The sequence below is a fragment of the Zophobas morio genome, unplaced genomic scaffold (assembly GCF_036711695.1).
Source record: "Zophobas morio isolate AGI-343-1 ecotype UQ-CSIRO unplaced genomic scaffold, CSIRO_AGI_Zmor_V1 ptg000006l, whole genome shotgun sequence".
In the NCBI taxonomy this organism is placed as follows: domain Eukaryota; kingdom Metazoa; phylum Arthropoda; class Insecta; order Coleoptera; family Tenebrionidae; genus Zophobas; species Zophobas morio.
In genome coordinates, this window is record NW_026972111.1 from 8315223 (window position 1) to 8343156 (window position 27934).

The window sequence follows — 27934 nt, forward strand, 5'->3', positions numbered from 1 at the left end:
CCAGCACCACACGCGCACCAAACCAGTCCCAGTTCTCTTCGTCTTCAATTGGTGGAAGCGCCGTGACACTCGAAATTACTCATTTGACGTCCGTATATATTTTTTACAATGTGCTAGCTCAAGTGCCAGTGTTGGTGCAATCTTCACAGTGTAAATACCGCAAGAAGTCGAAACACGCGTCCGAGACGATGGCTAAAGGCAAGTCAATACTAAACATTTTATTTTTCTGGTCGCTGGAAATCCGACCGCACACCGCAGGTCCAGAAAGTTGAGAGTCGTAAAGGCTTGTAACGGTGTTCTTAAAGTCGGTGATGCAACTACTAGAATTAAAGAGGAAAATAAGATTTTAATTTGTAGTAAACAGCTTGATGGAGGAAAAATGAGGTTTTTATGTGCCTCCTAGTGATAACGCTTTGACTGATGATTAGTTTGAATTAAAAAGCGATTTCGCTGGGTCTTGTCGACGTGCGTTTTTTAATTTGGCTTATTTAAATTTCTATGTCATTATCTGTGTCAGTGCCAATGCCGCTTTTGTTTAAATATTTGCGTATATGCAAATTGACGCGGCAGGAAATTATTGTTCATGTTTGAACAATGAACATGTGAACGATAAATTTTGAATATCTATTTAAATTTAGTGTGAGATGTGCTGGCGGTTTTGTTTTGTTTTTATTTTTTTTTATTATTTTGATTAACTTCTGAGATCATTATATGTAAATTTATTGCTAGAAGCACGTAAATAGGATACTCGTATCATCGTATTTCACGATTTTGCAATAACTTATAATCAAACGCTAATTATAAATTTTGTCTGTATTTTTCCGAGATTGTAAAATTTCGAGTTTTTGTATAATTTTAGTATGAAGATAAATTTAAATGAATGTCACAAATAGTGTAAAAAAGTGAATTAAACATAAGATTCGTTCTAGTGAGTTTCAGATAAGCTGTTTGCGTTGATATAAATTTTAATGAGATGTTATGATCTATAATTAAGTTATATCACAGTGGAATTTCCTGAAAATCCAGAAATAATGTGGTCAAAGACATTGTGACAGATTGTTATTATGGGTTTAGGTAAACAATTAAATACCACCGGTGGGAATTTTATAGAAACTTAGATTTTTTTTTAAAGTACCCAACTTTGTCAATATGCAAAATGACATTTAAAAGCGACTAAATCTAATTATTTTTGCATATGTTGCATATTTTTACATATTTTATTTATATATCGATTTTTGCATTAATTAAAAAAAAACTTACTTAAATTAATACTTTCCGAAACAATATTCAGTGTATTCGTGTCCAATTTAATCCTGGAAAAAAGCAAAATTTCTGGCACAAATATAGTATAATAGTTTTTGTATTATTTGGTAATAAAACTCGAAAAAGCTGGCTTTCACCAAGCTTTTCTATGTTTTTTTTCTAGAATTTGTAAAATTAACATAAATTATCACATGTGCTTGTGTGTATTTTTTTTTTGTAATCCTAAATTTTTTCTTAATTTATGCTAGCAGATAAAATTTAGTTTGTTTTTATTTGGAATAAACCCGCACCGGTATCAGCCAACATTGTGACCGAAGTTCTGTGGAAGCAATGGCCCGTAAATAAGTTAGGATTATCTAAATTTAAATAATTAACAATTATTTGGGGCAAACATCTAAATGTGTATAAACTATAAACTAATGACTTGATTGTGACATTTTCCTTTTCTCAATGTTGCATATTTTTATAAATTCCTGTAAGTCCACTGCATCATCACTGACCACTTTAAAAGTTCTTGGTCTGTGAGTTTTGTTGTCTGGAATTTTGACGATTAAAACTTTGTAGCTTATAAAGTTCATTGTGATGACAAGCCCTAGAAATGCCGAGGATTGAAGCAACCTCGATTAATGTCAAGGCTTAGAGTAAACTGTTCAAAACATAACCAATTGATTACTTTTATCATTAGAATTTATTAAATTATCGTTCAGTGCTCTAGATAGACCAAAAGTTTGTGGATTTCATAATCAAAATGCTAGCAAAACATTTTTAAATACCTTGTAACGTCCAATTTTAGATTTTCCACAATAAAATTAAATTTTGAAATTCTAAGAATCATTAAGTTGAATGTCTGGAGAAAATGGGTAATTACGTCAAATGGGTAAATATTCACTAATTACATCCGCTGACGTTGAACGAAAATTTTCAAATTATAGCTATATGGCCACACTTGGATAGAAATAATTGAGACATGTATAGTTTGTAGAATAAAATATGTATCTTAATATTTGCAGATATGTATGCATTTAATATGTATTACTATGTGCATAAGATTACTAAAATATATTTTGTGAATAACTACATTTTAGTTGTAAATATTTAGATTCCATTACACATTTGTAAATATATTTTGCTCAAAATCTGTGCCTACAAATTCAAAAATGTTAATGGATCAAGTTAAGATTTCAAACTTTTAAAATTTTTCAACTGTTAAAACTGTAAAACATAACTGTAATGAAAAACAGAAAAACCGTCAAAGAGTATAAAGAAAATAATGTAAATTACTTCGTTGTTAAATGTGTATGATATAATTTTGTATTTATATTTGTCAAATTATTTACAATTATTTTCTGTCTATGTTTTATTATTTTATCTGAGAAGTCTCGATAAGTTCAACGTACAACTAAAACGGTAATAAATGTACGATACCTACGACATAAACCGGTTTTGTATACCAGTTTTAGAACAAAATGCATATTTTCCAGCAATATCCAACATAATTTGTGTTATTAAAAGAGAAGCAAATAAATTTCGAAAAAAGTAATAAAAGTAGCAATTGCTAACTATTCATAGTTGTTGTTTTAATGAATGTCAAAGTTGGCAGTGATTGCATTTTTTAGTGTTTCTGCGATTTTTCCAGCGTCAAATTAAGATATGTACAATAAACTTTTATCGTTGTGTGTGTACAGTTGCGAGCACAGAATCTTGGGCAGGGTTTTTCTGTCACTGAAAAAATTGGATATAGTTTAGGCTTTATTGTCATCATGACTGACGTGTAGGTGTCAAAGTCAGTTTCACAAATTATGTCAGTGAAATGACATTACTGCACTTACTGTATATCTGAAAAAGTAGAAAAAAATTTGGGGAATTACTGTAGGTATTCAAAATTAATTTTAATACGAACGCAGTGATAAAATTACTATTGGAAAAAAAGTTTCAATTTACAAATGTCATCATTAGGATCACAACAACTGAAAAATTTCCCTTTTTTTACATTTTCTTAGAAATTTTGTTGCTTTTTTTATCAGTCATTTTTTTTTCGTTTTTTTTTTGTTGCACATTTTTGTAATTTTTCTTGTAATTTTGGGTAATTCTTTGTTGTTTTTTTTCACTTTTATTTATGCTGTCATTTACCGTTTCTTTCCTCGCTCTTTGTCGCTATTTTTGTTCCTTGTTTTTTGGTCACATTTTTGTCGCGTTTCGTTGACTTTATTTTGAACACTTTTTGGTGCTTTTTCCTGTCACATTTTTTTGCCAATTTTTGTCCTAGATTTTCTCGGCCTTTCTTTCAATCTTTCCTTTTTGTAGAATTGTTTCCAGTTTGTTTTTTGTAGTTTTTCTTCCTTTTTGTCGTTGTTGTGTCGCTTTTTTATAGCCATTTTTCCATTTTTCTTTGTCGTTTTTGGCATTATTTTTTTAGTTTTTTGTCGTTTTTTGTTGCTTTATTATATCGCATTTTTTGTAACATTTTTGTAGTTTTTTTTTAAGTTTATTTGATCAGATTTTCTTTTACCGTTTCTTTTGTCACTTTTTTGGGGCCATTTAATTCTTTTTGTTTATATCTTTAGTTGCGACTTCTTGTGTTTCTGTGTAGGTTTTATCGTTGTTATTGCCTTTATTTTTTTCACTTTTTTGTTGATTTATTTTGTAATTTTTTTTTTGCCACTTTCTGTTCTTTTGTAGTTTTTTTCTCCTTCTTTTGTCTTTTGTTTCTTGGCTTTTTTACATCAATTTTTCAGTTCTTTTTGTTGTTACATTTTTTTCTTTGTAGTTTTTGTCGTTATTTTTGTTTTTAATGGCGTTTTTTGTTGCTTTATTTTGACGCGTTTTTGGCCACTTTTCGGTTGTCTTTTGTTCTCCCCTTTTTATTGTTTTCTAGTCGGCCCTTCTTTACCGTTTGTCTCTCCCCGTACTTTGTAACCATTTTTTCCCTTTTTTGCTTATGTTTTTTGCCGACACTTCTTATGTTTTGTGTAGTTTTTTGTCGTTTTTATTGTCTTGATTTGTCACTTTTTTGTTGCTTGTTTTGTCATATTTTTTTGGTCAGTTTTTTTTACTCTTCATTTACCACCCGTTCTTTTGTTGTTTCTTTTGTCGTTTTTGGTTGTTCTTTTCTGCATTTCTTTTGCCTCTTTTGTGGTATTTTTTGTCGCTTCATTTTGTAGAATTGTTTTCCGTTTTTTTGTGTTTTTTGTAGTTTTTCTTCCTTTTTGTCGTTGTTGTGTCGCTTTTTTATAGCCATTTTTCCATTGTTCTTAGTCGTTTTTGGCATTATTTTTTTAGTTTTTTGTTGCTTTACTATATCGCTTTTTTTGTCACATAGTTGTCGTCTTTTTTAGTTTATTTGGTCGGATTGTCTTTTATGTTTCTTTTGTCATTTTGTTTTGTTTATATTTTTAGTTGCGACTTCTTGTGTTTCTGTGTAGTTTTTGTCGTTCTTCTTGTCTTTATTTTTTCACTTTTTGTTGATTTATTTTGTATTTTTTTGTCACTTTCTGTTCTTTTGTAGTTTTTTTCTACTTCTTTTGTCGTTGTTTTCCTAGTTTTTTTACATCAATTTTTCAGTTCTTTTTGTTGTTGCATTTTCGTCTCTTACGGTTTTTTTCTTTGTCGTTTTTTCATTATTATTTTGTTATTTTTGTTTTTTATGACGTTTTTGTTGCTTTATTTTGACGCGTTTTTTGACACTTTTCTGTCGTCTTTATTTCCCGCCTTTTTTTGTTTTCTTGTCGGCCTTTTTCTATCGTTTCTTTTGTCCCGTTCTTTGTAGCCATATTTTTCCTTTTTGGTTATGTTTTTTCCGACACTTCTTGTGTTTTGTGTAGTTTTTTGTCGTTTTTATTGTCTTGATTTTTGTCACTTTTTTGTTGCTTGTTTTGTCAGTTTTTTTACTCTTCTTTTACCACCCGTTCTTTTGTTGTTTCTTTTGTCGTTTTTGGCTGTTCTTTTCTGCATTTCTTTTGCTTTTTTTGTGGTCTTTCTTGTCACCTCTTTTTTGTAGAATTCTTTTCCGTTTTTGTGTGTTTTTTGTAGTTTTTCTCCCTTTTTGTCGTTGTTGTGTCGCTTTTTTATAGCCATTTTTCCATTGTTCTTAGTCGTTTCTGGCATTATTTTTTTAGTTTTTTGTTGCTTTATTATATCGCATTTTTTGTTACATTGTTGTCGTCTTTCTTAGTTTATTTGACGAGATTTTCTTTTACTGTTTCTTTTGTCACTTTTCTTTTTGTTTATATTTTTAGTTGCCACTTCTTGTATTTCTGTGTAGTTTTTGTCGTTGTTATTGTCTTTATTTTTTTCACTTTTTTGTTGATTTATTTTGTATTTTTTTTGCCACTTTCTGTTCTTTTGTAGTTTTTTTTTCTTCTTTTGTCGTTGTTTTTTTAGTCTTTTTACATCAATTTTTCAGTTCTTTTTCTTGTTGGATTTTCATCTCTTATGGTTTTTTTCTTTGTCGTTTTTGTCGTTATTTTTGTTATTTTTGTTTTTTATGGCGTTTTTTGTTGCTTTATTTTGACGCGTTTTTTGACACTTTTCTGTCGTCTTTATTTCCCGCCTTTTTTTTTTGTTTTCTAGTTGGCCTTTTTCTACCGTTTCTTTTGCTTCGATCTTTGTAGCCATTTTTTCCCTTTTTTGGTTATGTTTTTGCCGACACTTCTTGTGTTTTGTGTAGTTTTTTGGTTTTTATTGTCTTGATTTTTGTCACTTTTTTGTTGCTTGTTTTGTCATATTTTTTTGGTCAGTTTTTTTACTCATCTTTTACCGCCGGTTCTTTTGTTACTTTTTTTTTGTCGCTTTTAGTAGTTCTTTTCTGCCTTTCTTTCGCCTTTTTTGTGATCTCTGTCTCTAGTGTCTTTGTCGCTGTATTACAGTTTTCTTGCTGTCTTTTTTGGTGTTTTATTGCCTTTTTGAGTATCTTAGAAATGAGAACGAAACTAACTTTTGGAGGTTGAAATCTATAAAAAAATGTCGTTTCGAACTACTGAAAAATTGTGTTTTTGAAAGTTTTCTACAAATTCCCGAAAAATTCTAAGTTATAGACTTCGACGTGCTGGTTCTAAAATATAGCTGGTTTATGGTCACAGGGCAAGATTTTAGAAACATTCAGTATGAAAATAACTTATTCAAAAAATCAAAAATTGGGGCCTAAACTAACTTCTGAGGTTGAAATCTATAAGAAAATGTATTTAATAAGTTTGGAAAATGGTAAAAATTGGCCGATATTTCGAAGGTTGGAACACCTTTTCTCTTAAAAAAGTTGCCAAAAAATTCGCGAAAAATTCTGGTTTATAGATTTCACTGCTGATTCTAAAATTTTTTTATGGTCATGGGCGCCGTAGCAAGATTTTTAGAAATATTCGATGTGAAAAACCAATTATTTAAAAAATGCCCACAATTGCAATATATCAATGGCCGTTTCTCGAAAAATGATACCGAAACTAACTTTAATTTGAGATCTATAAGAAAATGTATTAAAAAAATTGCCAAAAATTCCCACAAAATTCTGGGATATAAAGTTCGACGTGCTGATTCCAAAAATTCAACGTGTTTCTGATCCCGGGGAAGATTCTAGAAATATTCAGTTTGAAAATCATTTTTTTTTATTAAAAAAATTGCAATATTTCAGTGAGCGATTCCGTAGGAGGTCATATAACTACTTAAACAAATACGTTTTCAAGTTTTTCCAATATCATTTTAATTGCAGAAAAAAAAATGTATAGTGCATGTCTATTACTACTAATTTGGTCTATATCAAGTGTATAATAGTAGAATACTATTACACGCTTGATATGGTATCATACGTACTAAGTTTGACGTTTTATATTTATAAACCAGTAATTAACACAGTCGTAAAAAAGAGCTGATATAACAAGTTCAACAGACAACGGACTGAAAAATTATCAAACAGTACATGAGTCATGTACGAACGTGGACATAAAAATGATACCTTTATAGCGACGGTAATTGATAAGCTGATTATAAAAGAAAGTACTTCAAGTTGGCGTTGAAATTTGTTACATTTTGCCGCCTCGTTGTGATGATAAAATTAAATTGTCTTGTAGGAATACGTCTAAAGCATGCCATACTCAGACAACATAGCAGTGACAAGCTCTAAAAATTTGCTACGTACACATTTAATAAACGTTCACTTTCATTTTTTTAGTCTTCAGCGATTAGCAATACTTTGTTGTGTTAAATAATTATTACTGAAAAAAAAAAAACGATATAAACAGCATCTACATATGCAGTCTTGGAACGCGGTTTAAGGCGTGATTGCTTTGTAATCACTAATCATATTTGTAAATGAAACGATTTTTTCCAAGCGCCTGGGAAAGGCGATGGTTACATAGTAGGTGGATGCGGAAGCAAAAATTTTTATTTGTTCTAATATATGATTAAACTAATGTCTTAAGAAGTATTGTAATTTAACTGTGGCATTCTTGCAGTCGCAATGTGTAAGCTAATTTTTTTAAATACGATACTGCATCACTTGTATTCAGTCAGAATAATAATAATTTATTGTAGGTTATTATAATTAGCGTCGGTACATCGTTAATAATAAATAAGAAAAGTAGTGAACCTAAATTTCTTCCTTGAGTTACTTCAGAGAGAGTTCTACTTGTATACTAAATACACTAGACATATTTATAATGAATACAAATTTTTCCAACTGGAATACATTTTCGCATGTCAACAAACCTCGTGAAAAATGTTACCATATCATTTCGCTAAACTGATAGTCTTCGTCGGAATTGCACTTGCGTGAATATGTGCAAAATATTTCCATTAAGATAACGTAAAAATTACTTTTGTTCTTGAAAATATATATTTTGCGCATGAACATTCCTGAAAACTATGAATATGAAAAATTCTTTAGAAATAGTTATGTCAAAACAAATGGAAACTTGAAAATTTATGGGTCTGTTTTCTATTTCATGTTACAAATAATTTTCGTGACATAAATAAATTAACAAATAGCGGAGATTACAGTGTATTAGAGTCAAATGTCACAGTATCAACTTTATTTATTTAATTCAAATTGGGATAAGTTCTTCATGGATTTGCCCCATTATTATTAAAAGTCTTAATACGTATATGGAAAGGTGAAGGAGTTGTTGTATTATGTAAGATCGTTTTACAACTTTTGTGATAAATTTGACGTCTACGTCATTAGTTTTTCCTTGCTGGAAGGTTGATTTGACATTCGAAATAATAAGTATTATTTATTAAACGTACTGATAAACTGTAAATCTGTAATACATAGTTAAGACGATGAAAAGAGGAAACTCTATTAACAACACATGTTTTTAAACTAAGTATTTCGACTTTTTCGAAAATTTACACGAACCCAGTACGACATTTATTACTCACGGAATATGTAAAACTGTTGGCTAAGGTTAATGACGGCATTTTAAAATAGTTCTGATAAGAATCTACAAGTAATTAAATATCTATGAAAACAACCAGTGGCGAAAAACCCACAGAAAGTTCACTGCACGAAGACATTTGTTTTAATAAGAGAGTACCGTTAAAAAGTTCCTCTGGTACTTAAAGTGGGAAAATGACATCAACCACAATGTTTAAACAGTGCGTAATAATCTGAATTCACCCGAGAGAATCATGGGTCTAGTAACAAGCAACCAGAAAAATTAACCAAGAGGAACAAAAATTAAGAAACTGTAAAAATTAATTATTAGTAGGTGGTATTTATTTTCAAAGAATGTACTTTTGTTGTTATTGTTTGATATTACTTAATGCAGTTCAGAGCAGAAGTTGATAATAATAATTTAGGCTAAAACCAAAAAAAAGAACCTTAAATTGAGTTTTTAGATTAAATTACAAAAATGTCAAGTAGTCGAAGAAACAATTAGAAGTAAAAATTGGGATAACCTTTTTATTTTACTCTCCATCTTTTGACATCTGTCAATTTGTAAAAGTTATGACGTCATTAATAATTTTTTAAATAGGAAGGTAAAATTTCGATTGCATTATTTGATAAAGTTATTTTTCTACATATGAAAATGTAGCTTGATGTAGGGGTTGCATAACAAAAAATTGAGAAAATTAATAACAAAGGAAATAAACATGATATGAACATGAAACAAAATGAACTCCAAATAACTAAAAATTAAAACAAAAATCTGTCAGAGATTCGATTTTGTCACCTTCTTAAGTTGGTTTAATAACATAAAGAATACTTTTTGCGCCAGTTTTTGGGATATACAGAAACGAATGACGAAAGGATGTTACAGAACATATTTGTAATTAAAAACAACAACATCAACACAATAATTTTTTTTTCGTCGTAATGAATTAGTTTAGTGATAGGCGGCACGTATCCATGACCTATTTCGATTTTATAATCATTTATAGAAACCCTGTACAACGGCATCAAAAACTGTGAAAAACTTGTGACGTTACTCCACTTACCATATTTTTAACATAATCACATGATGAATCTGATAAATAAATACTGTTGGAAAGTGGATAATCATCACAATTGCTTTATGAAAGTGAAGAAATGAGTGGAGATGCGAATGAAGATGTCATTTCTTTGAAGAAGTGATTACTTTGAGCTGAATGATTAGGAATGAATGAGTCAGGATGAGGTTTTTCCAATGTTTATGTACCTACAATATGATTTTCTATTTGATTTGAGGTAAGACCAAGTAATTACACAACCATTTCATGTTCTGTATTTTCCATAAATTGTTGAAATCAGTTCCGAAGAAACGTCCCAGATTATTTCTATTACCTCAGTATAGGTGCCCCTGTAGTTGAAAATTCTTCTACAAGGTGATTCTTAAATTCATCAGTATATTTTAACCGCAAATAGATCTCATTAAATGTAAACATTTTTCTATGTGGCATTTTGCCGAAATTTGTAGGGAACAAAAATCCCTATTCCATCCTCAACGAGTCATTTGCCAAATTTAATTTAGCGAAAAATAGGGTTTAAGAATTGCGCTTAATTTTGAAGTTAATTTTTTCGAAAACTACACATTTTGCACATTTCAGTTTTTCATGGATTCCAGGCGAAATTGAAGATTATTAAAACCAAAAGTTTTCTACAGCCGCTATCTTTGTGTTCTAAAAAAAAAGACTGTTAGTGACTTTCTCTAGCGATTTACTTGACGATGCTAGTAGTCGTTGAAACAACGAGTTTTATTTATACATAGAATATAGAAAAAATTTTGATGAATTTAAGAATCAGCCTGTATATCGTCCAGTGTGATTTAACTCCATTTCGAAAACACACGATTATTTTGACGCAGGATTTTAACAAGAATAAAATGCCATAATCGTTATCAACCTCGCAGTAAAAAAATCCACTATTTTCAAATTCAGTCGGCATATATTAAAAAATGAATAATAGAATTTCTTGGAAAACTGTTAGCAACATGAGATAAAAGATAAATTTATTTTGAGTGAACAAGACATTTGGCCTACATATTTTTTACGTAATCCTAAGAAAATTAAGCATTCCTTTTCGAAATTTCCTATGCATGCACATACAATCGCGGTTTTAATCCTCATTCATTCTTTATTCCACTTGTCATTCGAACCGAGGTCATAGAGGATATGGATTAGCCGGAAAATAAAAAATCATGTGGTTTTTGGCGAAATACCCATGACCCTCATAAGAAAACCAATAAAAAAATATTAGCTGTTTTTTGGGTCGTAGAAATGACAAACATACAATTTAGGCAAATTTTCCGCTGGATTAAAACCATGGTAGTTGTATCGATACTCGGAAACTATATTAGTAACCTGATAAAAGTAAAGGTAACAATATAATCTTTTCTCGAGTAAGAGACAACGAAGCACTTAGATGTATTAATCGAGAGATGATTAATTACACTTTCCCCAGTAAATTAGACGATTTAAATCTAATCGCATCAACTAGATCGTTAATAAACAATATGAACAGCAAGGGCCCCAGATTAAACCTTTGCGGCACACCGGATCTTAGGGTCAAAGGCTGAGACATAAAGTTACGGAATTTCACGATCAACTCTCTGTTAAAGAGATACGATTTAATAAGAGTTAAAAGCGGCTTGGAAAAGCCAAAGTCGTGGAGTTTTTTGAGAAGCAGAAAACAATCGTCGAGGGGTAAACCGCCGACCATCAAGTGTACAATTGATTTCTTTTTGACAATGATTTCCTGTTGATTTCCTCCGGTTTCTTTTGATTTCCTCTGATTTCCTTTGATTTCCTGTGATTTCCTTTGATTTCCTCAAAATTTTTTTACATAATGTACTACAGGGCGATTGTTAACTTTTTTTTGACTTGACTTTTTTGTTTTGCCGATAATGATGTTGAATTTAAACCTTTTTTTACCAAGTGTTTACTAACGTACGGTGACTAGGTAAGCTGAAGTGCTTTCCCTTTAGACGAAAAAAATAAATAAATAAAATGTATTGTGCTGCTAAGCAACAAACTGAAATGTTTAAGAAAAAAAAATCTGATTTTACTTACAAAAAGAACGCTACTCTGAAATCGAGGTTTTAGATGTCTAAATCAATAGAGTAAGTATACGTTCGAATTTTACACTTTCTTGGGTCAAACGTTTGTTCTAAAAGTGGACATATGCAATATTCTAGATTTTTTGCACATTCAGTCAGAAAACCTTATGGTCTATTTTAATTTTGAAATTAAAAATGTCTGGTGTGTACAAATTAGTTCGTTTAAATCACTCAAAGATTTAATAAATTATATTCTATTTTCAGAGGTAATTTTCCCCTTTAAGAGTATTCATGGGCACCTAGAATTTTGCACAGTTTCTTATTTTAGTATTCTCTACGATATATACTTCTACAAATCTCGACCCAGGTTGAGGTTACATTATCACAAATTTTAATCACATCACTTAAAAAAAAACTAGAATTAAATCAAATATTTTTTCAATAAATTTTTTTCAAAAACTAAACTGACTGTTCTGAGTACCTGAGGTGGAGGTAGTTTCATTATACATTCATTTTCTTGGATCTCCCCCTGATCTTTAATGTCCGGAAACATAAATGCATCCGGAATTTTTGGATTCCTTTTCAAAAAATCACAAAAAATAGGGTTAAGTGATAACACTTTACCAATGTAACATTTTTTGTTTTGTTTTTGAGTTGTTAATTGTACTATAATATAATCGTCTATGTTTAAGTCTGGTTTAGAACGATCAGTCTTACTAATTTCAGCCTTGAGATTCAAACGAGGATTCAAATCATCAGAATAATTGGAAGAATTCAAACTTTCGGTGTCCGTGCTGTCATTATATTCGATACTACTTGGGTTGTCTAAATCAGATGAGTCACTTGATATATTATAGCGTCTTTTTTGTTTTCCAATTTGGACTGGTTTTTGAATTTGAGATACATCTTTATGTTGAAGTCAGGTATCTGTTTCTAAGTTAACTCTACTACTATTACATTTCTTATTTTGGATAGATCTTTTGAAACGATCCACAGTGACGCGATCCTTTTCATTGTCTAACAGCCAGCAAAGTGAAGACTTTTTTATAACTTTTGTTGTATTATCTAAGCGTATTCTGACTAGATCACCTTTCTCAACAAAAATATCGTCACTATCAAAACTTCTAAAGTGTATGTCTCTGTCAAATTTCTTAGATTCGTACGAAATTGTGCAAAGATCATTCAGTAAATCTTCATCTTGGTCAACTGGATCGTTTTCCAAACTATGAAAACAGTTACGTTTCATGGCTATTTGAGAATTGTTGTAATTTTCAATGTGATCGCACTGTTCTTCACTAAACATTTCATCTTCAACTTCGTCATTGCATTCATTGTCTTAACACGGAGTCAAAAATACATAGTTGAAATCTATCACTTTCATTCCTAAATCTTCAGTGTCACGCAGACAATCCCGTAAAGCTGATTCTACGGTGCTTTGTATATCTTTATCTGAAATGTCTCCTAAGTCATCATTTTTCACAAAATCTCTCTTCATGATTGAACTTTTTTTCCTGATTTCTCTAGGAAAAACGAATTTTTTTATCCAAATCGTTTTTAATGTTGCTTATAGTTTGCAGTCTGTCACTTCGATGCAACATATCTCTTATACTAAAATTAACAATTGTGCTAAAAGTTGAGGTCATTGATCTAAGGCTTCGAAACATACTCTCACAAGTTTGAGAGCTAAACTTCCAAGGCAAGAACATATCAGTAAGATTTTTGCACGACCTGAACTTAATGAATTTGGTACCTCATATCATAAACTCAATTTTTAAAAACTAATTTGGGGTAAAATTATACATTCGGTTTGTAGGTATAAAGCAATATAATGTATCATTTCTCATCGGAACTGCATTTCATTAACTACAACTTTAATATTTGTCAAGCTGAAATATCATGCTGTCATTTAATGATATTATACTGGAATTTTCTATCATTATGCCCTTAAAAGGTTATTTAATCTCCGCTTTTAAGATTAAATTAATATTTTCTTTCCTATGATGAATGCTATGACTTATGTCGTACATGTTACGTTTATTAGTTCTAGAAAATATCTAGTTTAACTGGATTTGCTATGATGATTCTGGATTTCCTTTGTTTTCTTGTTGATTTCTCGTTAATTTCTCAATGGTTTCCTCTTGATTTCTCGTTGATTTCCTCTTGATTTCCTTTCGATTTCCTTTGATTTCGTTTGATTTCCTCTAGCATGTACAATTGATTTCCTCTGCGGTTTACCCCTCGACAATCGTTATGAACGAAGACTTTGGTAATGTCTGTATACGACATTTAGCTGATTTAGGTGATTTATAGCCTCACCAACGTATTGACAGAAAGAAACTAAGTTAGTGACAGTTAATTTTTTTTCTACAAATCCGTGCTGAAATGCCGTTAGGTAATTTTTGATGCTAGAATATGTCCTTACATAAGAAATACTTTCAAAGATTTTGACGAAATTACACAGTAAACATATAGGTCTGTAGTTTTATATCACAGAATACAATATAGACTTTTCTTAAAAATTGGTGTTACCGTTGCCTTTTTCCATTTCTCAGGAAAAGAAGATGTTCTCAAAATTAGGTTAAATAAATAATGCAGCGGTTTGACTAATACATAAGTGCAGTCTTTCAGTATAAAACTAGGTATTGGGTCGGTACTTATAGTGAGAGACTGTTTAGATCGTTTCAAAGTTAGCAAAATACTTGGATCGTTAGGTTATGTTTTATTAAATTAAAGGTTAAAAAATATATCAGAAATATAAACATTGTTGCTGATACTTTCAGTTTTCAGTAGCAATGACCAAGTTAACGGTATCCATTTCTTAGAAAGCATAAAACTTTACGCTATTTAAAACAATTATTCGGCTTTTTGTAAGTGTTTATTTCATATGTAAGAAACAAACACTAAAATTTCACGCAAAATGGATGATCGAACTAAAATTATACTTATTTTGTTGTACGTCAGGTAGTTTTTCACATACTACCTTGGTAAATTTAGAATGAAAGATGCGTAAAAATATCACCCCCCGACAAGCTACAATTCACTCAATTTCCATTATTTCGCTATGAAAATCTGTATCATCACTAGAGTGCGAATTTTTAGCATTTTGCTATTTCATTAATATTGCATGGAAAACATAGATCTCTCGGATTTTTGCATTTTGGAATAAATGTAAACGTCTGACGTTAATTTTACTTTGCTTATTTTGCTTAAAAGTCTGGTTAGTGCATATTTTTAATATTTAATGCTTTTTTTTAATTATTTTGCTTATAAATGCTTTTTTTAGGTTATTTCAGTAATAAATACTTATTTTATTTTGGTTACAAATTCTTTTTCTATGGAACAAATACGCCTCGCTATTCTCGGTAAAATTGCACTTCCGCCCAAACTGATTCCTAGAAACTCGCAAGACAAATGCATTGTGTTATTCACTAATTTGTGGCAGTTTCGTACAAGCGGTCTTATAAGCAATAAGTTTAGTCCTTGTTTTTTACTTTAAAATGCCAAAAGTTAAAGATAAATCATTGCCGAACCAATGGATTAAAGACTATCTTGAGTTATTCATTGAAAATAATATATATTTATATATATATATATTTTGTAGAGCCTGTGCTAAAAAGGTGAGTTTATTTTTATTCACGTTAGGCGACTTCACATAACGAGTTAAAATTTTTAGATTTCAAACGACAAAAAGTTTAATGTGTTACAACACGTAAAGACAGCGTCGCACCAAAAGAACATAAAACATAGGTCAACCCAGTTGACATTCCACGAAGCTATTTCTTTCTCTTCAAACGATTCCAACACATTTGCATTTGATTTGTGTAATGCGCTAATATCGGCCAATATTCCCTTCAGAAAGCTTGATAATTTTTTATTTAGATCATTTTTGGAAAAATATTGTAAGAAAACGGTGCCCAGCGAAAGCTTAATCAGAAAAAGATATTTAGATGAAGTCTACCAAAACGTAATAGGCAAGATAAGAAAAAATATCGGCAACAATTTTATTTGGTTCACTGTGGATGAGTCGACCGATGCTGGTGGTAGATATATCGCAAATCTACTGGTTGGAGTGTTGAACAATAATGAATCTTCGGAGCCGTATTTAATAGCCTCCCGACAATTAGAAAAAACAAATAATAACACAATTGCCCGCTTTGTCCAAGAAGGTTTAAGTGATTTTTTTCTACCAAATCGCGTTCCAAGTGAAAAAATTGTATTAATGCTGTCAGATGCAGCAACCTATATGGTAAAAGCATCCAATGTTCTTAAAGTATTCTATGAAAATTTGATACACTGTACTTGCTTGGCACATGGGCTTTCTCGTGTGGCTGAAACTGTTAGATTACAGTTTCCTGTCGTCAATGACTTGATTAAAAACGGTAAAAAAATATTTGTAAAATTACCCCTCCGAATTCAGGCGTTTCGAGAACAAGTGCCAAATGTATCTTTACCACCACAGCCAGTGTTAACTCGCTGGGGGACTTGGTTGGAGGCTGCGTTGTATTATGCAGATTATTTTCATAAATTTAAAGCTTTTGTTACTGATTTGGACGAGGCTTCTGCACAATCTATTAAAGAATGTCAGCGTATTTTAAACGATAAACAAGTTTTTCAAAATTTGACTTTCATAAAATGCCATTATTCTTATATTCCACAATTCCTAACAAAACTGGAAACTAGAGATTTATCTTTGACAGAATCTGTCAAAATCATAGACGAATTTAAAACGTTAATTCAAAATGTGCCTGGAAATGTTGGTGTCACAGTAAATAAAAAATTAGAAGAAGTGCTGGAAAAGAACAGTGGATTCAAAATACTATTCGACATATCTAAAACTTTTTGAAGGATTAAACTCCCGTATAAGCGATTTAGCGGTTCCTGTACATATTTTCAAGAACGCTCCTATAACTTCGGTGGATGTGGAAAGAAGCTTCTCTCTTCACAAAATGATATTTTCATATAGAAGGCAAAATTATAGTTTGGAAAATTTAGAAAAATATGTTATTGTAAATTACTTTGCCAAAATGACTTACGCTGATAAAAACTAGATTAACTGTGCAGACATGTATATTATGTTGTTTAATACATTTTTTTGTGCTTAAAGTGCTTATTTCCTCTGTTTAAGTGCTTATTTTTACTATTTTTAAGGCTGTTTATAAGCGCCTATTTTGAAATAATAAGTGCATTTTTTTCCGCACTCTAATCATCACCGTCATTTTCAAATTCAGATTCTGAATCAGATTCACCTAGCGAAATAATGAAAGGAGGTATAGATTCGTACGAAATATTTTCCCAATATGCCAAAATAGGTTTTTCACAATGTTTACAAAAATTTTGCCACATGCTTGAAGTACATTTCGAAAGCGCCTCAAGCCATAAATTCTCCACCCTATTTTTTAATGGAGGTTGAGAATTTATATGCTTGTTGTAATAGTTCTTACAAAATCCCCACGCCATTTCAATTGGATTATATTGACAATGGCACGGAGGTAATCTAAGAACTTCATGACCACTTTCTCTTAATGCCTCGTCTACCAAATATATTTTTTTTCTATTGTTTCTGAAGGGTTTAATTAAATCCCACAACTGTTTCTTCGAAAATTCTTTGTCAAATTCAACACTATGTTTAAAGAGCCATTCCTGCATTTCACATTTTTTACTAGAAAAAGTGGGTGGTTTATCCAACTGAACCGAATAATAATTATCTAAAACCACCACACATTTTTGGTTCAACTTTGCCAAAGAAGGAATGAGCTGCTTAACCACCTAATTTTGAAAAATTGTCCCGTCCATCGTTTTATGATAGTCTCTAGCGTTATTTTTTGAATTAAAAAAATTGTTACAACTATTCAAGAACCCCGTTGAACAACCCGCGTGGAGAATAGTAAACCTTGATCCCTTAATTTTAATTTTGGTGGGATTGCTTTTTAGATCAGTATCGTGCACCCAGCGACGAATGGACGAACCATTTTGATAGATCCAAGTTTCATGCAAATACACAAAAGTCAAATTTTCACAAGAATTTAGAAACTGTAAATATGTTCTCAAAAAAGTAATTTTGGCTGCAACGACATGTTTTCATTCACATAAAGATCATGAAGGGATAATAAAAGTTCCATTACTAAACCAAGGTGGAAATTTGTGATGTGGATGCATGAATTTCAGGGTAGGCACTGAGGCATCAAATTTTTGGTACAATATGTCATAGAATGCGGTAACAGCGACATTGACATCATTTGTTCTGTTTAATATCGACCAGTCTACAGTTAATAATGATTCGTATAATTTAATAAAGTTTGCTTTTTTAAAATTATATTGTCTTGACTCAGTATTTAAATGGAACTTATTTTTATTTTTAGGTACTTTATCAGCCTAATTCCAATTCTAATGCTGGGTGGTCTTCAACTAAGGGATTTATTGACTTTTGATAAAATTTTTGTTAGATAATGAAATTTTTACACAAATTATGTTGATAGTTGATAATGCTCTTATAATGGATGTTAGATCAACTTGAGTGCAAGTGATGAATTTTTTACAGCCAACAACACACCACCTCCTCTTCAAAAATTAAGTAAATTGTAGTTTCTATCGTTTCTGAAGACAACGTAGTGGGAAGGAAAAATTTTGCTGTTTGAGATATTGTCGGTTAGCCAAGTCTCAATTAAAGCTATGAAGTCAAAATCACAACTAGAAATATTGCTGTATAAAGAATTAGTTTTTGTTTTCAAACCGCGTACATTTTGGTAATTGGGTGTATTAATCAGTTTAAATTAACTATAATTGGAGTGCCAGTTTGGGTACCTAATAATGTTAACATGATAAGACTGTTCTAGAAATAGACAAACAAAAGGTGTTCCTAAATTTGGTGAATTATTACGTTTGAAACTGTAGCAACACTACTAAATGTCTGAAATATTTCTGCTCTGCTTAGCATTATTTTCTGCAGTTTTGTATCAGAATTTGTGATTGTTTTGTTTCTTAGGGTTATTGTGATCTCCACTGTCACTCAAGATGGGTAGACAGCAACCAGACATATATTATACACCTTCTACAAAAAAGTGCTTAGTCACAAAAACTACCTTATCTTGAAACCGACACGACTGACTTAACAAATCGAAAAGCTTGACGAGATTTATTGGTCGCTTAAGGTTAATGTAAGGATTTTCCGTACAAATGGTTGACGTTTTTGCGGTTTATAATTTTTAATAAGCAGTTTTGTATTTGTGAGACAGCTTCGTATGGAATGCAGTCTTGTAGAAAAATCTTGCTGCCTCCGAATTTTAATATAAAATAATACCAATATCTCATACGAAAGTGTTCAGTCTAACAAAATTTCCCATTCAACAACAAAAAATAATTATCTTATAAAATGACGACAATGTACATATAGGAATGAACAAAGACTCACTTTTTGTTTAGAATAAAATTATGGTTGTAGTGGTTACAGTCTTGACATACTAATTCTAAAAGGAGAAAAAATAAAGAAATGACTCACAAGATCAGTAAATACTGTTTGCAAATATTCCTTATTTAAAAATCGAGAATAAATTCTTTGGATAGCACTTTCGGCAGAACATAAAATTTCCGTATACGTCAAACACTAAGTGAAATTTTAACTTTTTCATTGGAAAGAATGTCTCCGAGTTAATACCCTCTGGGACGTATTACGCATTTTTGATCGACTCACCTACAACCACTGGGTTTTGCCGACTAAACATTTAATTAGAATTACATTAACTAACCAGACGACACAGAATGCGAAACTTTTACTCGAGATATTTGTCTAATTTATGGGACTTCCGTTTCTTCGCTGTAACGTACTTTATGAGTTCACAACCTCGTTACACAACCTCAAAAAGTATAACATCCCAATTACCTATCGAATTAAACTGAAAAACTTTTTACATTGAAAATAGCGTCCACATGAATCGGTTGTTTCATCGACATGAAAATAAATTAGATTATCGCCTATAACTAAATAAATAAAACAACAACTCTATGACAATTTGTATAAGATTCATATATCGACTTGTCAACTGCTTTAGATGCACTTCCGCCTCACTTCGTCTAGCCTCGACAAAATTCCCCGATAACCACTCATCCAAGCCAAATTCTAGCTCATTACGGCAACATCAAAATCCACTTAAATTAAACCCATACCACCGATAATTACCCATCACCGAAAACCTTCATTATCCACAATAAAAGAGCCAACCGTACGAAACCTGTCCATTATCCAATTCACACACGAGGGATTTCCGATCATCCGTGCGGTCGTCCCACATGACCGTGTAATCAATTTTCTCCGTGATCAAACAATCAAACAATTTTTTATGTTGCTGGCCCGAAATGGTTGGTATTAAGTGTAAACGGAAAATTGCATTTATATCGGTTATCGAGTTTGCTCACAGTTGCAGGAGATTTATTGTGCCACCGGAGAAATTACAGGATTGAGTAAGTTCTTCGCGTGCTGGAGAGGTCGGCAGGTTTCGCTAGACCATGACGTAAGGACGCATCGCAAACTTGACATTGCCATTGTTGATGTTAGAAAATGACGTTAAGTCATGGGCAGTGGGTGTTTGTTTTTGCGTAATGATGAAGGTTGTAGCGCCAGAGGTTCATTCAGTAAATACCAGTTTAATTTTTTTTAAGAGTTACATATAAAGTGACAATTGTCAAATTTCTATAATTATTATACTAAAGTGGATTTTTTTAATTAGCACCTTAGTTTTTTCAAGTAGGAAGCTACGTTTTATTAAAATTTAGAAGTGTTAATATTAAAAAGAAAAACAGCGTATTTAACATAGGTAAGTCAAACCTCTTCACTTTCATTATCTTCTAAAATATGTTTGTCTCTAATTAAGTCCCCGATTTAGACGGTTAAAATTTTGATAATCATACTCACTTCCGTGATAGAATTGAAAAAAATGCTCATTGCCAGCGCCTGAAAGGTACTTTAATAAACTTCCCGAACGTAAGCTAAGGAAGTGTTATGGGTCCTCTAGATTACGAAAAATAGATCTTCGGTTTCCGTCTGTCTGTCTGTCTGCCGTCTAAGCGATTTTTTATTAGACAGGTAATCTCCGAAACTACTAGACCGATTGTTGTCAAATTTTATATGTGTAAGATACAAATATCATGTAGATGGTAAAACGGTAACCAAAATTTGGATAAATGCTCCACCAACAATGCGATGACGTCATCTCCAAAATTTACATTAGTAAATGTCATATCAATAAATGTAATAAGGTAATCCTTCAGATTTTTTAACAATGAAACTTCAAAACCGAATGCTCTGAAATCTTGCAAGCGTTTTAAGTTTATCGTAATCTTGGTAAATCTTTAATCAAAATTGATTCGTTTATCCCCAATTAAAAAAAATCATGTCGTCACTTGAAACAAAGGCGTAATATGCTTTTTTACCTTTAGTTTAACATTACACACATATCTTTATTTTCATTTATAAGGGGTATCATAAAAAAGTAAAATTCGCAAAACCAAATGTTATCATTTTTGCGAAAAATCTGGCATTATTTACCTTCGACCAATTTTTCGATATTACAATTTTTTTTTATTTTCTTAATTTTTTCAATTTTTCCGTTTTTCACTCAGTTTCATAAGTTTTCGTTTTCTCAACTTTAGTTTTTTCACTTTTTCAATTTATCGACTACCAAATTTTTCAGTTTTGCAATTTTTCGATATTACAGTTTTTCATTGTTCGATTTTTCAGTTTCTCAATTTTAAATTTTACGATTTTTCATATTTTCGTTCCCTCAATTTTTCAAGTTTTTTATTTTCATTTTTCAAATTTTCAATTTTTGGTTTTCTCAACGATCCAATTTTCCGATTTTTACTTCCCGAGCGTAAGCGATTACAAGTCCATCGGCTGACTCTCTACTTTTACGTTTCCTCGACCTTTCATGACCCCTAGAGCACGAAGAAATAGGTCTTCCGTTTCCGTATGTCTGTCTGTCTGTCTGTCTGTCTGTCTGTCTGTATCCATTTTTATTAGATAATTATATAATCTCCGAATCTACTGGATCGATTGTTGTCACATTTTGCATCTATATTAGGAATATCATGTAGATGGTTAAACGCTAACTAAAATTTGGATAATCATTGCCACCACTAATGGGGTGACGTCATCCCAAAAATTTATAATAAAAAGGTTTTTTAAATATATAGAATAATATACTCTTGCACTTGTCGAAGTCGAAAAAGTGAGAAATTCAAAAATTAAAAATCTAAATGAAAAAGTTTTAAGATCCAATAATTAAAAAATGGAAAATTTCTAAAATCATGAAACTGAAGAAGTGAATCGTTTTTAAAATTATAATTGCCATTACATATGTATTTCAAATGAAAACAAGAAAAGTTGCAAATCAGAAATTGAATAAACGAAAAATTTAAACATAGAAACTGAAACATCTTAAATTGAAAAAAAATCTAAAATTGAAAAATAGAAAAATTGAAGAAACAAGACAAAACGAAAAATTAAAGAATTTAAAAATTCAAGTCAAAAAAGGTGCGAAAATGTTATTCTTGGTTTCTTTTTCTTAATATACATATACCTATTTTCAACAACTATACACCATTTGATATTTTAAGTATTTCATTGTTGAAAGAAGACTTTGTATATGTACTAAGAAAATAAAAGGATAAGCCCCACCCACCCGCCCCATGTCAATTGTGATTAATCGTTTTATTCGTCGTCAGGCGGGGATTTATTTCAAAATCACAGATTCGGTTAGAGAGATTGAGAGAAAACATTAAATACTTATTAGAAATTTAGTGCCGAAAATTCTGAATTCTTTTATGGAAACGTGCTTTAAAAAATATTTTGGAAAAATTGCGATAGTTATTCTTAACATCTGATTTAAAATATTAAATTTTCGAAATTGAGCTTTCAAAATTATTTCCAAAAATTTTCATACTTGTTGAGTCAAGACATGAAATTTTTTTGAAAATTAAAATTTTCATGCAGTGAAAAATTAATAATAATAATTAGATTTACGATTTTTGGATTTCAAAATAATAATATTAATAGTATTACGAGCAGGCACTATAATGAAGAGGGGGTGGGTGGGCGGGGCTATTGCGTGCTTATAAAAGACTCTGTAAGGAAATGTTAAACTTAGCCCCGCCCACCCGCCCGTTTTTTTTCTTCTGAAATAAGAAATGCATTTTTATAGCAAATAATATAACAAAAAAATACGATTATTGTTCTTTCTTCTCTTTTTAACAGCCAAGGTTTTATTAGTTTCTTGCCACTTTACAAAAGAACATTAATTAACTCCGTCTACTTACCCCACCTTCATTTTAGTGATTCATAGTATCTGAATGAAAGGTGGATTTTATATAGAAAATTGTTAAAATGAGAATAGGGTGGATGGGTGGGGCTAGTATCTACTAAGATAAGACTGATTTTGGCAAATAACACTCTTTTAAAAAATATAGGGCGGGTGGGCGGGTCTATCACTTACCAAGTTAAAACTGAACAATATTTAGAGTAATCATTGGAATGAAGAGGGGGTGGGTGGGCGGGGCTACTGCTTGCTTCTAAAAGACTCTGTAAGATTAAGTTAAACTTAGCCCCGCCCACCCAACCGTTCTTTTTTCTTCTGAAATTAGAAATGCATTTTTATAGCAAATAGTATAACAAAAAATACGATTATTGTTCTTTCTTCTTTTTTTTAACAGTTCAGGTTTTATTAGTTTCTTGCCACTTTACAAAAGAACATATAATTAACTCCGTCTACTTACCCCACCTTCATTTTAGTGATTCTGAGTGAGTATCTGAATGATAGGTGGATTTTATACTGATGAACAGAAATAAAATCGTTAAAATGAGAATATGGCGGATGGGTGGGGCTAGTACCTACTAAGATAAGGCTGATTTTGGCAAATAACATTCTCTTAAAAAATATAGGGCGGGTGGGCGGGGCTATCACTTGCCAAGTTAAAACTGAACAATATTTAGAGTAATCATTGGAATGAAGAGGGGGTGGGTGGGCGGGGAAACTGCTTGCTTATAAAAGACTCTGTAAGAATAATTTAAACTTAGCCCCGCCCACCCACCCGTTCTTTTTTTCTTCTGAAATTAGAAATGCATTTTTATAGCAAATTATATAACAAAAAATACGGTTATTGTTCTTTCTTCTCTTTTTTAACAGCCCAGGTTTTGTTAGCTTCTTGCTACTTTACAGAAGAACATATAATTAACTCCGCCCACTTATCCCTTTCTTCATTTTAGTGATTCATTGTCTGAATGATAGGTGGATTTTATACTGATAAACAGAAATAAAACCGTTAAAATGAGAATTGGGCGGACGGGTGGGACTAGTACCTAATAAAATAAGACTAATTTTGGCAAATAACACCCTGCTAAAAAATATAGATAAGATAAAACTGACAATATTTAGGGTAGTCGTTGGAATGAAGAGGGGGTGGGTGGGCGGGGCAACTGCTTGCTTATAAAAGACTCTGTAAGAATAATTTAAACTTAGCCCCGCCCACCCGCCCGTTTTTTTTCTTCTGAAATAAGAAATGCATTTTTATAGCAAATAGTATAACAAAAAATACGATTATTGTTCTTTCTTCTCTTTTTTAACAGCCCAGGTTTTATTAGTTTCTTGCCACTTTACAGAAGAACATATAATTAACTCCGCCCACTTATCCCGGCTTGATTTTAGTGATCCATTGTCTGAATGAAAGGCTGATTTTCTAATGATAAACAGAAATAAAATCGTTAAAATGAGAATAGAGCGGACGGGTGGGAGTAGTACCTGCTAAAATAAGACTAATTTTGGCAAATATTTAACACCCTGCTAAAAATATAGGGCTTGTGGGCGAAGCTATCATTGCCAAGATAAGACTGACAATATTTAGAGTAGTCGTTGGAATGAAGAGGGGGTGGGTGGGCGGGGCAACTGTTTGCTTATAAAAGACTCTGTAAGAATATGTTAAACTTAGCCCCGGCCACCCATCCGTTCTTTTTTTCTTCTGAAATAAGAAATGCATTTTTATAGCAAATAGTATAAAAATATGCTGGTTTTAGCTTTATAGAGGTTATAACAAAACAAAAATCGTAAAAATCTTTTCTAATTTTTCGAAAAATGGGTCAGGAAAGTTCTGTCGAAATAGTCTTGGACCAATTTTTTTCTTACGGTAATACACACAAACTGTACTGATTCTGAAGCCAATTTTTATTATAATAATTTATTTAACAATAGATTTCTTTGCTAATTGCACCAAACGTGTTTTGAAATTTTTGACAGGTGGTGCTTTTTTATTGCTGAGAATTTTGAACTGACCTCTTTTTCTTAAAGACTAAAGTATACCGTATGTAGAAGCCGAAAAATGGGAGCCTGCTTTTTTGTATGCTACGTGCTGTAAAATGTAAAGAAAAAATGACATTTGACAAATTGAAAGTAACATATACTAAATTAATAAAAAAAAAAATTGAAAGAATGGAACCATGTAACACTTTCGTCCTACTTCTAACTAATAAGCATTTTAGATATTTTTGAAGTTTAGAAAGTATTCAGGGGGAAATTGGATTATCTAAACATGGCATATAGGTATGTAAATAACATCGTGAACTCAGCCCATATCGCATACTGTCATACATTCATGTGTTAATTCACGTTTATTACGGTAGAACGGGTTTCAGGTGAAGCGTAGTTTAACGTATTTACTTACAAGTGTAAATTACCTTCAATTATATTTTCAGGAATTCCAAGAATGACTATAAAAGCAGAGCAAATTCCAAATCAGCAGGAGTTTGTTTCAAAGTAAAACTAAGACAGACAATGTAGAATTTAGTCAAATTAAGTATATGAATCATGTTTCTTGTAATCTAAAATAATTATTACAATTATTATCTCCTCTTTCCAAGGTTTTGCCTCCTTTTATGTTTTTATTATAATTTTTTATTTTCGGGGTTTAGGGCAATACTGGTGGAATTTTGCTCTTGAAGTTTCGTTAATTAAAGCGTAGTTAACAGTGCTACAGATCAAAATATTCCTGAAAAACCATCTAGTTCTAGAAGTGCTATAAGTGTACTGACGAGAAGTTTCACGCCTAAAAAATTCAGGGCACAACCAAAAATACAATTTCAAAACCATCTTTGACATGTACATATTTCATATCGTTTAAAAAAAATTGGTCGAAAGTTGTTTCGACAGAACGTCTCTCCCTCCTGAAGTAGAGTAAAACATATCCATCCACATTTCTGTGTCATCTACCTGCGATGGGTACCTGTACCTCTTTAGATTAGTACCTAATAGATTCATCCGCATTCGTGCTACCGTGTTGACCAGTTCATGTTTTCGCCTGTTATTGTTTGCGTTTTAAAAAAATAAATTAAAAAACCACCGCTTTCTGAAGTGTGTATGTTACGCTACTGACTGACCGTCCGTTGTCAGATTCTGATGATTCACCATTTTGCTTACGCTAAATAAAAACCCTAAAAGTAATACTGATGAGTGATCACCGATACGATCAAAGTTAATTCAGAGGAAGTTGTTAAAAGGGGAAAACTCAAAACAAATTGTCTCACTACATTAGAGCATATCGGAAAAATTAAATCGTTTAAAAAACTACAACTATAATTCTTATCAAATAGATTAGAAAATCACATGAAATGTTATGTAGACCGTTGTAGAGGTCAATGCATAAAGGACAAGTGAAGACATTTAAAAACTCGCAACACAAAAGGACGTTGGTTTAAAAATTCCCTGAAATTTAAATCATACGAATTATTCAAAGATGAATTTCCACAGAATATCTTGCCTCTAAATAAAATTCCAAAAATGGATATACGTATATTATAATAATTTTCATTAGTGAATTCAGTTACTCTTTTATTTTAAGTGATAGTTGTACAAGAAAAACTTAAAAAATCATTAATATTGAAATAAAAAAAGTGTTCAAAACAAATACTAAAAACATGCAAACAAAGAATTGAGGAAGATATTTACGAAAAAGTTACCGTGAAGGAATGTCTAAAAAAACCGAAAGATAAAAATCATCGTGGCAGATTTATGCAAATGTGTTTCAATCTTGTACCCACAAATGCCCAGAGCTTTCACTCTTTAGAGTAATGGACATTTAATTGCACACTTAAAGATTCATCTAGAAATATTACCATGTGTGGTTTATTACGCAAAAGTACAGAGAAAAAAAATTGGTTCAAGATTTGCAATGAACAGAAACAGTTTGTTATAAAATGTTAGGTTATGTTTCTGCATGTTTATAACAGACATGTTGCTTGTGTCAAATGAAATTCCAACGCCAACTCTGAGTGATTTTTCAATTGAACACCCCCACAACAACTCTTTCGGAAAATTATAAAATTTGATTTTGCGAATTTATATATACAGGGTGTTCAACGCAACCATACATGATTAAATGCACATGTCTTAGTTCGAGAAAAATAATTAAAAAATTCTTTACTTCAATTTGAGATTTGCCACACAATAGCATCGTGATTGATGACATTGACTCTCAATTCTTTATTATCAAACATGACCTGACCCGACTTGACCCTCAATGTTTTGTTATTAAACAATAATTATACAGTATTTAATCATAAGCAGTTTTAATTTTTTTTAAGTTTTTATAAAACTTTATGTTTCATTGTCTATGTTATCAGGTTATCACTTAAGATACTTGACTTTGTACTTAGTTAGATACCATGCTGTGTCTAGAATTTATCAATATTTTTAGAAATCAAAAATATAAAACAAAAATATATTATACAATAAATCATTGATATCATTCTGAACGTTTTTGTTAATAACCACTAAAGTACTCAAAACGTGAATATCCACCGAAATCCCGAAATCGAAACTTTCGCCTATAATTTTCCTACGCGTCAGCTACAAAAGGAGTCCAAGTTTAAAACTAGAACTCTATTTTATTTTCTCATTAGCACAACCTCATTGGTCAACTCATTAATCCTTAATGACTAGTTACCACAATCTCCAAACCAAACTTAAGCGATTCTCTCTGGTCCGTCATGTCAGTACCCAATTCTCTTCTGTCAAAACCACACCATTACCAAAACCCATCGATCACCCAAATCCCCCCCACCCAACACACGATTCCCCGAACCCACCCATCTCACGTTGCGCCGACCCACCCCACACTTGACATTGCCCATCACTCGGCGCTTTCTCACCCAAGGCCTCGCTCATCTGTCACGCGAG

The 27934-nt window shown here is 31.5% G+C and overlaps 1 protein-coding gene across 2 annotated transcripts in view; it reads left to right on the forward strand.

Moving 5' to 3' along the window:
* Nucleotides 1–27934, forward strand: part of LOC135123486 (protein yellow-like) — a 77709-nt gene that overhangs the window by 23849 nt on the left and 25926 nt on the right. The window contains exon 1 of one of the 2 annotated variants that reach the window (XM_064048161.1): nucleotides 29–198. The exons of the other annotated variant lie outside the window; for it this stretch is intronic. Coding sequence (XP_063904231.1) covers nucleotides 189–198 — 10 coding nt within the window. The 5' untranslated portion in view covers nucleotides 29–188. Of the gene's footprint in view, nucleotides 1–28; nucleotides 199–27934 lie in introns of those variants that run through there. 2 annotated transcript variants of the gene reach the window in all.